The following is a 13,477-nucleotide window of genomic DNA, read 5'->3' on the forward strand; positions in this document are numbered from 1 at the left end:
CTGAATGCTATTTTGAGCCGTACCTCCTGCAGTACGGTGTGCCAGCGAGGACGGTAGGCCCTACGGGGGGTGGATTGTAAGATCCCACATCGGAAAGGGAGAGAAAGTTCTCGGGCTATATTTGCGCACTCTCCTTCTCCATGTGTAGACGTGTTTTCCAAATCCTTGCATCATGGGTCGGGCACGGTTAGTGCTGCTGCAGAACAAGACCGGGGCGGCTAGTGCTGCACTCATTTTTTCTGGGTCCTCAACTTGCTCCGGTTTTGTTATACAGCAGTACTAATTGTGCCTGACCCACCTTGCAAGAATGAAAACATAGCTACACATTGAGAAGGAGGGTTCACATATATATAGCCCGAAAACTTTCTCTCCCTTTCCCATGTGGGATCTTACAATCTACCCCCTTAGGGCCCAACGTCTTCGCTGGTACACCCTACTGTGGGAGGTATGGCTCTGATACCATTCTGTCATGCCCCGTCTCCACCATGTAAATATTGTCCCATTCTGGGTTTTCCCTCCCTCCCCACTTTTGTTTTTCACCAGTACTAACTGTGCCTTTCGAGATGCTGAAAACGCGTCTACACAAGGAGAATGAGAGTTCACAATAAATAGCCTAGGAACTTTCTCTCCCTTTCCGATGTGGGATCTTATACTAACTGTGCCCGACGCAATCCATGGGGCCCGCCCCTTGGAGATGCTGAAAACACATTTACACAAGGAGGAGAGTTCACCTATATAGCCCATGAACTCTCTCCCTTTTCGATGTCGGATCTTATAATCCACTTCCCTTAGGGCCAGCATCCTCGCTGGCACATCGTACTATGGGAGGTACAACTCTTATATCATGTGAAGCAACCAATTACTCCAAAAGCTTAAGTTGTTGGAGATGGTGTTATTTAATCTTTTATATTTTAACAGGCCTACACATGGCACATGTGGCCCTTCTTTTGGGTTGGCCATTACATGTGGATTTTTTAATATCAAGGAGTTTTGAACCTATGACCTTTGGTCTAATATCATTTTGTCACGCTCCGACCCCACTGTGTAAATATTGTCCAGTTTTAGGTCTTCTATCCTCTCAATTTTGTTTTCCAGCGGCACTAATCATGCCCGACCCACTCCGCAGTGCCTGCCCCTTGGAAATACTGAAAAGGGTCTATATATAGCCCATGAACTTTCTTTCCCTTTTTGATGTGGGACCTTACTTGGATGGAACATTGACAGTGCAAAGCGGTGCAACATTCATAAGTCGCATCATCCCACAAAAGCAGTACTGGAGAAATTCTCAGATAGAAACTAAGGTTGCAATGTGGGTTAGATTTTACCCTACTCACATCGACCCAAGCCAAAAATACCCTGGTCAGGTTGAGAAATCATGAGTCTTGGGTTGGGTCGGTTTTCAATTTAAGAAACCCGACCAAATCTTGGGTTGGATCGGCTTTAAAGAAAAAAAAAACCTAAAACCCAACCATCAACCGGAATCTTATAGGTGTACATTAAATTTCTTAAATATCTCATTTTTTTCTTTTTTTTATGGGTAATATCTCTTGTTACTATGTCTTGAATAACATGAAAAATTATTTGCTAATATATTAAAATAGTTGTTTTCATTATTGTGACCTGGTGGTCACGGGTTCGAGTAACAGAAACAGCCTCTCTACATATGAGGGGTACGGCTGCTTACATCTTGCCCTCCCTAGACTCGGCAATGATGAGAGCCTTGTGTATGAAATTAAATTTGGAGACTTTTGGAAAGTGAATATTGGTCAATTGTCTACCGTCTTTGAAATTAGTCACCATCCTGAGCTAAACATTAAAAACCTGACATGAGAAACTATCTCTGGTAGGATTGGGTTTGTGAATCTTGGCTTGTACAATAAAAAACTGGACCCAACCAGACCCAAGATAATTTCTCGCGTAGGGTAGCTTCTTGAAAAACCAACCTGCCCGACCCAAGCTATCTCCTAGAAGAAAAGGAAATCAATCAATTTCAAAGATCTTATTTAGTGGGAAACGTCACTTTGAAAATGTTTTTACATTCATGACCCCAATAGCTTTTGGAAAATGGTATATTTGCCCCCTATTCATCCCTGGGCCACTCCTTGTAGTGTAAAAGAGTAGTCATAAATACACCAAACCGGGCTGACCAAGGGACGTAAAGGGGGCAAATATATCACTTATCTAACTTCTCTCTGTAAAAAGCAAGTTCAATCTAATAGCTTTTACACGTATGCATAAGCAAATAAATGCCAAAGGAATTCAGAGAGAGAGAGAGAGAGAGGGAGAGATTTAATCACAATAAGCATAACAAAATGTGATTATAATGACAAGATACAATCGATCAAAGAGTGTAAGGATTCGTAGGAAGAACCCCCTTTTCTTAGACAGCAGTCTGCATTTTCCTTTAGAACCATTATCCTCTTCCTGAGCTCCTCTCCTTCCATCTCCACCATTAGTCGTTTTATAGCATTCTCTATCAGCCGTCTGTTCAACCCATTCTCAATATGCAAACCCACCCTCCAAACATGTGTCACAAACCTAGCATTCACCCGTTGATCCCCAAAACAAGGCCAGCAAAGCATTGGGACCCCTTCACATACACTCTCCACAGTAGAATTCCAACCACAATGAGTCCAAAACCCTCCCACTGCAGGGTGGGCCAGCACTTCTTTCTGAGGGGCCCACTTGACTACACAGCCCTTCCCTCTAGTCTTCTCTTCAAACCCTTGAGGCAGCTCGACCCATTCCGAGCCATGGACTGAACCGGGTCGAATCACCCACAAGAAGGGCTGGTCACTATTGGCTAACCCCCAAGCCATTTCCACTAATTCTGTCTTTTCCATGACTGCTAAGCTTCCAAAGCTCACATAAATAACAGAACTAGGTGCTTGTTTATCTAACCAGGCCATGCTACTGTGATCATGGTTTAGCAAGCTACTTGAATGGCCTGATGAGTATTTATGAAGCGGGCCGATCGGAAAAAATGGAATTGAAAAATCTTGTCGAATTTTTGCGAACGCCATCTGTTCTAGGTAGTCGAAGGAGTTGGAGATGACACCTCTGGAGGTCTTTGTTTCATTGATCATGTTGGCCACTAGTTGATACAAGTTGTCTAGCTTGTCTGTGCCAATGTTTGGTAAGTCCTTAACTCTGAGGGGAGGAAGCTCCGACACCATGACCTCCGATTGAGGATCTGCTAGGAGAAACTAGGTTATGAAAAGAGTTGGAGTATGGAAATGTAAAGTTTTCACTAGCAAAAGTGCAAGTGAGGAAGACCCAATTCATAATCTGAACTATTTAATTTGGACCTCAATGTTGATGGGCTGTGCCCTAAAAATAACTGTTATCAGAGTGTTGGGAGTTCCACACGAAAGCAACTATATCCCACATTGGAAAAAGTAAAGTGATGTGGAAGGGCTTATAAGGTTTCCGCATCACTTTACTTTTTCCAAACAAGTGGTATAAGAGCTGGGGCGTGGCAACTCTAGTTTAGGGCTGGCAACGGGGCGGGGCGGGGCCGGATGTTGCATTCCTCGTCCCCGTCCTCGCCAGAAGGACTATTCCCCGTGCCCGCCCCTCGGGGAATATCCAATCCCCATCCCCGCCTCTCACAAAAATCCTCACCTCAAAAAAGCTTTTTAACAACCCCAAAAAAGAAAAAGACAAGCCGTATTTGTGCACTTATCAAAATATAGTTGTGCCAATATCACTAGCATAAAAAAAATATTTACTGTTAACTTAAAAAACACTAAAACAATACTAAAATAAGTGGATATTGATAATGGCTTGTATAGTAAAATGGGGCGGGGCGAGGCGGGTCCATCTCCATCCCCGTCCCGGCTCTAAGTTGGGGAATCCCTGCCCTGTTCACGGGTGAAATTGCTAGCCCTACTCTAGTTTGCCCTCAAGGAGGTAGAAAATTCGTTGGGAAGAGATTAATGTTGAGTTCCACAAGGAAAGAAACACTCCCACCTCGGAAAAGTGAAGTGATGTGGAAGCTTATAAAAACTTGAGTACCCTCTCCTTAATGGCTAGCTTTTAACAGTGAGTTTTACCCGGGTCCCAGGGACCTAACGCTCTAATTTCTTTGACCCTTAATGAATGTAGAACATTGTTTATTTTCTTTTTATTTATTCATTTACATCCACACAATTATAGGGTCTTTACATCTAACAGCTCAAGTGCTATTATGGAAAAGAACATGACTTAGAAAATATATCGGAGAAAAGTGACTTTGTACCTGTTTCAATGTGTTAGATGCGCAAATGACTCCAAAACCCAAAATAGTACCATTACCAAAAATAAGGGTTTTGCTAACGAGTGCCCTTAGGGCATTCGTTAAGGTGCATTGGGAAAGGAATTCTACACATATTTTGATAAAAATGACTCAAAACATTTGTAAAGTTCTCAAACAATGTGAAAAATGATTGGAAAATTCCTTTCCCAATGCACCTTAACGATTGCCTTACGCAAAACCCTAATTAAGTTTAATTGGAGAATTGTTAAAACTTTCTAATTAAAGCTTGAAAGACTGATAAGAAACTGAAATTTGACCAATGAAATGGTTTTATTTTGGATCTTCTGTCGATTGCCTCTTTGTAGTGCTCCCGAGATAATTTAGACAAGTAATTGTGGGCCCCTATTGGCAATCAATAGTTATGGCAGTTCGAATTTTCAATGTTCTCTCCCTTGATCCCTTCTATATGGTTCCTGGCGTTACATGACCAATGTGGGCGCCCTGGCCCTTTCACCTAATTTATACAAGGTCGTCCTTCAGTTTAGAGTTAGACTACCTCTAAAATGTATGATGGAATAAATATAATTGTGGGGTTTGCTAGGCAAGAAAGTCATTTACGGCCTCACATTTTAAGGAGAGAAGAGTCATGAATTAAATAAATAAGACAAAATTTGCAACAAATGGTTGTTCCCTCCTTAAAAAGTGAGGCTTTTGGCAAAATTTCCTAGCAAATCCCATAAAATGGATGATGAGTGATGGGGTATGAAAAACAACAACTAATTACCTGTCGACACGTGGCCCCAGAAGGGCCCACCACAAATCCAGCATCGGCCCAGGGGCAATCCGGTAATTACCTAAGAGTAGGTAAACCTAAGCCCACAAAAGGGCCGACACCTGTCCTGGGGTAGGTAATCAAACCACCCCAGGTCTCCCTCTATAAAAGGCCTCTCAAGGCTCAAAGCAAGATGTAATAACTTCTAAGCTACCAATCCTAAATTACTGGCTCTGCACTCCTGCTCATACTGACTTGAGTGTCGAAAGGCCCGTCCGGAGCAACGACTCCGGGTTGGTCTTCTGACCTCGTGTGCTCTTGTGCAGGACTCAGCTCATTCACTTCGGTTCCTCGGGTCCTCCAGCTAAGCTCTTACGTCACTGCCGTATATGTTACCGATTTTAGGCCTAACAGATTGGCGCCATCTGTGGGACCCCGAATTAAAAGCTGTTCGAATCCCCTATACAAAATGGCAAGGTGGAAGAGTGCTCGGGTACCAACCGCCCAAACTACCCGAGCCGTAGTACCTTGCAGGACCCGGAGCGAGCGAATCGCCTCGCAGGTGGTGGCTCCCTCTGCTACAGCAGAGCAGAGCCCAGCTCATTCAGAACACCTCAATCCCACTCCCACTCCGGACCAAGTGCAAGCTTTCTTCCAACAGATGACTGATCTTGTCGATCAATATCAACACCTGATCCAAGCGCTTCCCCAACATCCTTCAGAAGCTCCACGACCTATACAGGAAAGGTCGAATGCCCATAGGGGAGAGCCAGCGCGCCCCAGTGGAGACTGGACCCACCACTCCACAAGGCGAGTCAATCACTCTAGAACCAGGCATGTCCATACAGAGCCTCACCACCGTCGGAGGTCGTGGTCCCGCTCCGTGCGAAAGCACCGAGCCCAGGAAGACCGCGCACCGCAGGAAAAATCCCGGCCTCATCGAAGGAGTCCAGAAAGTCAGTCCGTTTCTTCTGCGAGCCCATCGGTGGAGAGAAACAAGTCGTTGGACCGAGCAGACCGGAGGGCTGACCCAATGCTACGGAGAATAGAAGAAATAGATCACCGTATAGAAGAGCTGGCAAAAGATCAGGACCGGCCCGCTGCGAAGACGTACTCAAGCAGACCTCCGTTCACAGATAATGTTATGAACGCGGCAGCGCCCAGAGGGTTCAAAATGCCGACAGTTCCGCAATACAACGGAACCACTGACCCTGTGGACCACCTGGAAACGTTCAGGACTATGATGCTCCTCCACGGCGCCTCTGACGGATTCCTTTGCAGAGCATTTCCGACCACACTGACCGGTGCAGCCCGGGACTGGTACTCGAGGATCAAGCCGAACTCCATTAGCAACTTTGAGGACTTTGAGGACGACCTGGTCCACCATTTTATGAGCAGCCGGAGGCCAAGGAAAACAACAGCATCCTTGATGGCCTTGTGGCGGGAGGATAATGAACCTCTGAAAACATTCGTCAGCCGTTTCAACAGAGAGGCTCTTCAAGTGCCAAATTTGGATCCATCAGCCGCCATGAATGCGCTCCTCACAGACGCTAAATCCAACGATTTCCGCTGATCAGTTGCTCGCCAGAACCCGCACTCACTGGCGGATCTGATGGCAGGGGCTGAGGAATATATAGCCGTGGAGGAGACTCTAGCGGCCTTAGACTCAAACTGGAGGAGAACCTCCGAAGAAAAGAACCCTACCAAGCAGCGTAAGGATAATAAGGCCCCCAGAAGAGAGAGGTCCCCCCAAGAGGAGGGAAGAAAACTTTACCTCTCTCAACACCACCCGGAGACACATATTGGCCGCAATCATAGGAGAAGAATTCGTAAGGTGGCCGACCAGAATGACCTCTAAGGGGAATAAGAGAGACAAGTCGAAGTATTGTCGGTTCCACAGGGACCACGGGCACGACACAGACGAGTACTGGCAGCTCAAGGAAGAAATCGAGCTCCTGATTGGTCGGGGATACTTGAAAAAGTATGTCAAAGATGACGGCCACATAAGAGAGCGCAGGGAGAAGAGTCTTCAGGGCCAAAGCCCCCGACGGTCACAGCCGCCCCATGCGCGGAATCAATCTCCTCCGCCATCCAGTCCACAGCCAGAGGCACGCCGATCCTAGCCCAAGGGGGTCATCAACACAATTATGGGCGGGCCAGCAGCCGGGGGCACATCATCTGCTGCTCGAAAAGCATACGCACGCCGAGTCAACGCCGTGCACACATGCAGCAAAAAGATGAAGACGGAGAATGAAATCTCCTTTTCAGATGCGGATCTCGACAACTTGATACTGCCTCACGACGACGCCCTGGTCCTAACAATGCTCATCGCGAACTGAGAATTGAAGAAAATCCTTGTCGACAACGGGAGTTAGGTCGACATTCTCTACTACCACGCATTCGAGCAGATGATGATAGGAAACGACCGCCGAAGGCCGGCGAATTCCGATCTGTTCGGTTTCTCAGGGGAGGTCGTGAAAGTGGAAGGACAGATTTAACTCCTAGTCCTCGTCAGAGAGCCGACCTGTCAAGCTTTTACAATGGTCAACTTCCTGGTAGTGAGGGCCACTTCGGTCTATAACGCTATCTTGGGACGCCGAGGCCAGAACCTCATCCGTGTAGTCGCCTCAGCGTATCACCAGAAAATGAAGTTTATAATGCCAAACGGCGTGGGAGAAGTCAGAGGAGATCAACCACAGTCCAAGGAGTGCTATACCATGGCACTCAAAGGCAAAAATGCATCAGAATCGTTGCCGATTGAGCTACTTGATCTGAGAGACGAAGCCCAGGTGACTGAACCCGCCGAAGACCTCAGAAAATACTATCAATAGCCTGCCGCCCGACACAAAAGCGGATGCCATTGTAATTACGCTTGTGTGGATAATGAAAAAAGGCTACTGCTTCTTTGCAAAGTTCCAAGTTCCTCAGATCATGTCGCTGCTTGGTTCACCCCGGCTCGTCTCCGAAAAGACCGGGAGCACACTCCTGGTAGGGAACGGGCCCGCGTAGAAAAACCAAACCATCTCAGAAACCCAGTTCACTAAAACTTGGGTACTCGCTGCTTGGTTCGCCCCGGCTCGTCTCCACAAAGACTAGAAGCGCACTCCTGGTCAGGAACGGACCCGCGCAGAAAAACCAAACCATCTCATAAACCCAGTTCATTAAAACTTGGGTACTCGTTGCTTGGTTCGCCCCGGCTCGTTTCCACAAAGACCAGGAGCGTACTCCTGGTCGGGAACGGGCCCGCGCAGAAAAACCAAACCATCTCAGAAACCCAGTTCACTAAAACTTGGGTACTCGCTGCTTGGTTTGCCCCGGCTCGTCTCCACAAAGACCGGGAGCGCACTCCTGGTCGGGAACGGGCCCGCGCAGAAAAACCAAACCATCTCAGTAACCCAGTTCACTAAAACTTGGCTACTCGCTGCTTGGTTCGCCCTGGCTCGTCTCCAGAAAGACCGGGAGCGCACTCCTGGTCGGGAACGGGCCCGCGCAGAAAAACCAAACCGTCTAAGAAACCCAGTTCACTAAAACTTGGGTACTCGCTGCTTGGTTCGCCTCGGCTCGTCTCCACAAAGACCGGGAGCGCACTCCTAGTCAGGAACGAGCCCGAGCAGAAAACGAAACCCTTGCAAAAACCCAAGTTCAATAAAACTTGGTCATCCGAAGCCGTTCAGAGCATATATGGCCGGACATGATATTTCACTTCAAAATCCTGGTCGTCCTAAGCCGTTCAGAACATCTCCAGCCAGATTGGATATAACGCGTGGGTAAAACTTAACCTGAAGAAGGGTAAGTTGTAGCTCATCTGTTTTTCAGCCGACCTGAGATGGACGACCTGAAATGGCTGACATGAATCAGTTTCTAGTTCATCCGTTCCTCAAGCCGACCAAGATATAGCGCAATGCGCTACAGGACAAAACTCTGGTCATCTCAAGCCGACCAGGATGTAGCGCATTCCGCTACAGGACAAAACTCTGGTTATCTCAAGCCGACCAGGACTCGGCGTGATTCGCTACAGAACACAATTCTGGTCATCTCAAGCCGACCAGGATATAGCGCAATGCGCTACAGAACAAAACTCTGGTCATCTGAAGTCGACCAGGACTCGGCGTGATTCGCTACAGGACAAAATTCTGGTCATCTCAAGCCAACCAGGATATAGCGCAATGCGCTACAGGACAAAAATCTGGTCATCTCAAGCCGATCAGGATATAGCTTGATTCGCTAAAAGACAAAATTCAGTCCGGCCCCAGCCGGACAGAATATGGCGCGTCCGCTAGACGACAAAAATCAGTCCGGCCCAAGCCAGATAGGACTTGGCCGGACATATTTTCCCGACAGATTCCCCAGGCAGGACAGACGGCTTAGCCGGACAGATTTCCCAGGCCGAACAGAGTTTCCAGACAGATTCCCCAGGCCGGACAAACGGCTTAGCCGGACTGGTTTTCCGGACAGAATATGACGCGTTCGCTAGATGACAAAAATTAGTCCGGCCCAAGCCGGACAGGATATGACGCGTCCGCAAAACGATAGAAATCAGTCCGGCCCAAGCCGGACAGAATATGACGCGTCTGTCAGACGGCTTAGCCGGACAGGTTTTCCGGATAAATTTCCCAGGCCAGACAAACGGCTTAGCCGGACAGATTTTTCGGACAGATTCCCCAAGCCGGACAGATTTCCTAGGCCGGACAGGCTGCTTAGCCGGACAGATTCCCCAGGCCAAACAGACGCCTTAGTCGGACAGATTCCCCAGGCCGGAAAGACGGCTTAGCCGGATAGATTTCCCAGGCCGGACAGACGGTTTAGCCTGACAGATTTTCCGGACAGATTCCCCAGGCCGGACAGATTTTCCGGACAGATTCCCCAGGCCGGACAGATTTCCCAGGCCGGACAGACGGCTTAGCCGGACAGATTTTCTAGGCCGGACAGATGGCTTAGCTGGACAGGTTTTCCTAACAGAATATGATGCGTCCGTTAGATGACAAAAATCAGTCTGGCCCAAGCCGGACAGGATATGACGCGTCCGCAAAACGATAAAAATCAGTCCGGCCCAAGCCGGACAGAATATGACGCGTCCGCCAGACGGCTTAGCCGGACAGATTTCCCAGGCCGAACAGACGGCTTAGCAGGACAGGTTTTCCAGACAGATTCCCCAGGCCGGACAGACGGCTTAGCCGGACAGATTTTCCAGACAGATTCCCCAGGCCGGATAGACGGCTTAGCTGGACAGATTTTTCAGGCCGGACAGACGGCTTACCCGGACAGGTTTTCCGGACAGAATATGACGCGTCCGCCAGACGGCTTAGCCGGACAGATTTCCCAGGCCGAACAAACGGCTTAGCCGGACAGGTTTTCCAGACAGATTCCCCAGGCCGGACAGACGGCTTAGCCGGACAGATTTTCCAGACAGATTCCCCAGGCCGGATAGACGGCTTAGCTGGACAGATTTTTCAGGCCGGACAGACGGCTTACCCGGACAGGTTTTCCGGACAGAATATGACGCGTCCGCCAGACGGCTTAGCCGGACAGATTTCCCAGGCCGAACAAACGGCTTAGCCGGACAGGTTTTCCAGGCAGATTCCCCAGGCCGGACAGACGGCTTAGCCGGACAGATTTTCCAGACAGATTCCCCAGGCCGGATAGACGGCTTAGCTGGACAGATTGTTCAGGCCGGACAGACGGCTTACCCGGACAGGTTTTCCGGACAGAATATGACGCGTCCGCTAGATGACAAAAATCAGTCCGGCCCAAGCCGGACAGCATATGACGCGTCCGCTAGACGACAAAAATAAGTTCGGCCCAAGTTGGATAGGACTTGGCCGAACAGATTCCGCAGGACGGACAGATTTTCCAGACAGATTCCCCAGGCCGGACAAATTTCCCGGGCCGGACAGACGGCTTAGCCGGACGGATTTTCCGCCCCGCTTCTGGCCGTCCCAGGCCGAGCAGACGGCTTGGCCGGACAGGTTTTCCATCGAGCCATCCCGAACACCGGCTCATTCTACCATTTAAGCATACAACTCATCACACTTCCCGAAATCACTACAATGACTTGGAGAATTGGGGGCAACTGATGGGGTATGAAAAACAACAACTAATTACCTGTCGAGGCGTGGCCCCAGAAGGGCCCACCACAAATCCAGCATCAGCCCAGGGGCAATCCGGTAATTACCTAGAAAATCAATACTAAACAGAACATCAATACTAAACAGAGATATGAATTGGGTTTGGTACAGACCTTGAATGGGAAGGTAACCCTTTTGTCTGAGTAGTGGAAATGCAGCACAAGTGACAAAAGAAGTTGCACTACTGGTCCTTAAGATGATTCTTGGCAGCTTCATATTATTCGCAATGGCTTGCGTGAAATGCATTAGAGCATCAGATATGATGCATGCAATCTGGTCTTGTGGGTTCTCTAATAGCAATCGAACCAAGCAATCCTGAAATGGTACTTTACAATTGACATTAATGTCCGAGATAAACGCCATTAGGTCTGTTCTTGTGGCTTCTTCATCTTGCAAGCCGTCCGAGATGGGTTTGAAGTTGAAATTGGGGTAGTTGGAAGGATCAGGTGAATTGAAATGTGTGTGAATTATAGTGATAGAGAAGCCTTCAGAATGAAGGACGGAGGCTAAGTGAAGCATGGGGTTTAAGTGGCCTTCTAATGGGCATGGGAAAAGAACCAAGTGACGTCCCATGCCATGTTGCCTTTGCTTCTTCTCTTCAGTTCTTGCCATTGAATACAATTTTATGTTTGGAAATGAAATGGGTCCTCTATAATATATTGGAGATGGTAATGGTTCAAGCTTCATAGACTGTAGTCAAGCTAAGCAAAAGGAGGAGTTAATTGTATCATGCTAAAAATGATAAGAATAAGGGTGGAGAAACGTGCGCCTAAGAATTAGTGGATGATGTGTGAACAACAAAGTCGGTGGGAAATGTCTAGATGGAATCTCAGTTATGTCGGCCGGCCTGAATTAGGCCAGATGTCACTCAAGCATCCCTTTTTCTGGGGCTGAGTTGATGTGGTATTAAGGATTGAACAACATATATGGATTTAACCAAGTAGTTCATTTGGTACAATATTGTTTTATTCATTTGCTACCTTCACTGCTCTCTCTCTCTCTCTCTCTCTCTCTCTCTCTCTCTCTCTCGCTCTCTATGTCTGTTTATTTTCTTTCTTTTTTTCGTGTTTGAGGTCACTTCACAATTCCCTTTAATAGTATTGCCACTCCACTCCACAAAGTGATAAACCACATCATATGGTATTACACAAAGAGTAGCAGGATTGCTGAATGTGGGTTCCAGTCCATCCCCACAACAAGTCTTGTTCTAGGATTGATAAATATCCCACCTACAAATGTTGGAGTGACAAATACGGTTGCTTGTTTGTTTCACGTATCAATCAATGTGTTGTCCCTCGCAATGAGGGGACCAAGATAATGTCATCGCACTTGGTCTGTTCTGGCCATGAACTGCAGTTAAAGTCAGCACGTGAAGTCCTTAGATGAATCGACATAATACACGAGGAAAACACATGGCCACGAAAGGGGGTTTTCATGTTATACCCCCCTTCTTGCCGCCTGATAGTTGCATTTCCTTAGGCAAGACAAACCTTGCCGACCTGCCCGTCCGAACAAATATCTCTTCATGCCTGATTCTGATCATAGCATTGTTGACGAATAAATGATTTAATTGTTGGTTTATTTTATAAATTAAAAGCAAAAACAAAAGTCAAACAAAAATCAACTATGTATAAAACAAAACCATAAAAGACAAAAAAAAAACCAAAAGCAAGAAAGCAAAGTGGTGAAAAGCACTTTGAAATAAAAGTCCCACATCAGTTTCGAGGAAAAGTTGGAGGGTCGGAAGAGATTATAAATATGTGCCTTTTCCCTCTTCTTTCTTTCACACAAGTCCTCACATGTGAGCCCCCCCATGGCTTGGCCTATAAGGCTAGCCTAGGGAATAATAATAATAATAATATATATAGCAGGTTTAGCCGTTGAATCTCAACGGTTAGAAGAGTTTAAACCAAAGGGTGTCTTAACGGTCATGACCTAACGGTTGATGACGTGGCACTACCTCTCATGAAAGGGGTGTCTCAAGGGACACTTTGGTGGTGTCTTTGGCGTCTTTTAATTATCTATAAAAGACACTCAAAGACACAGGGTTTAAACATTCCAATGCTTGGTTGTTTTACTATCTTTCTCTTTCTTTTTGGAGTTTTCTTACTCTTTCAGTTTTTTAATTCTCTCTACGTGGGCAAACTGGTTGTCTTGAACTTGGGGTGCAGCCCTAGTTCTTGATGTAGGCATTGTATCCTCGGGACTTATTTCTGTGAAGCCACCTGCTATAGTGGGGAAATAGAGTCTATAAGAGAAAGCTTCGGCTTGCCTTGCCTACTTCTCTTTCTCATTTTTGTGTTCTCAATCGTTTTCATAATAATTTTTGCCAACATTAATAAC

General features: G+C 47.1%; 1 protein-coding gene across 1 annotated transcript; it reads right to left on the minus strand.

The window, feature by feature from the left end:
• Window positions 1-2,299: 2,299 nt before the first annotated feature.
• On the minus strand, window positions 2,300-12,319 carry LOC143878454 (UDP-glycosyltransferase 76B1-like). The gene is made up of 2 exons (XM_077380744.1): window positions 11,248-12,319; window positions 2,300-3,193 (listed from the first exon to the last, which is right to left on the minus strand). The coding sequence occupies exons 1-2, from the start codon at window positions 11,819-11,821 to the stop codon at window positions 2,319-2,321; spliced, it is 1,449 nt and encodes a 482-aa protein (XP_077236859.1). The 5' UTR covers window positions 11,822-12,319; the 3' UTR covers window positions 2,300-2,318.
• Between the last annotated feature and the right edge of the window lie 1,158 nt (window positions 12,320-13,477).

Source organism: Tasmannia lanceolata, unplaced genomic scaffold (assembly GCF_043159265.1).
Source record: "Tasmannia lanceolata isolate RefF3 unplaced genomic scaffold, GAP_Taslan_0.1 ptg000006l, whole genome shotgun sequence".
NCBI lineage: Eukaryota > Viridiplantae > Streptophyta > Magnoliopsida > Canellales > Winteraceae > Tasmannia > Tasmannia lanceolata.

Excerpts from the sequence above, each read along its gene's own strand:
- LOC143878454 (XM_077380744.1), bottom strand. The coding sequence starts at position 11,821 with ATGAAGCTTGAACCATTACCATCTCCAATATATTATAGAGGACCCATT. Across the intron at positions 3,194-11,247 it reads GGGTTACCTTCCCATTCAAG|ATCCTCAATCGGAGGTCATG; the intron begins GTCTGTACCAAA and ends TTCTCCTAGCAG.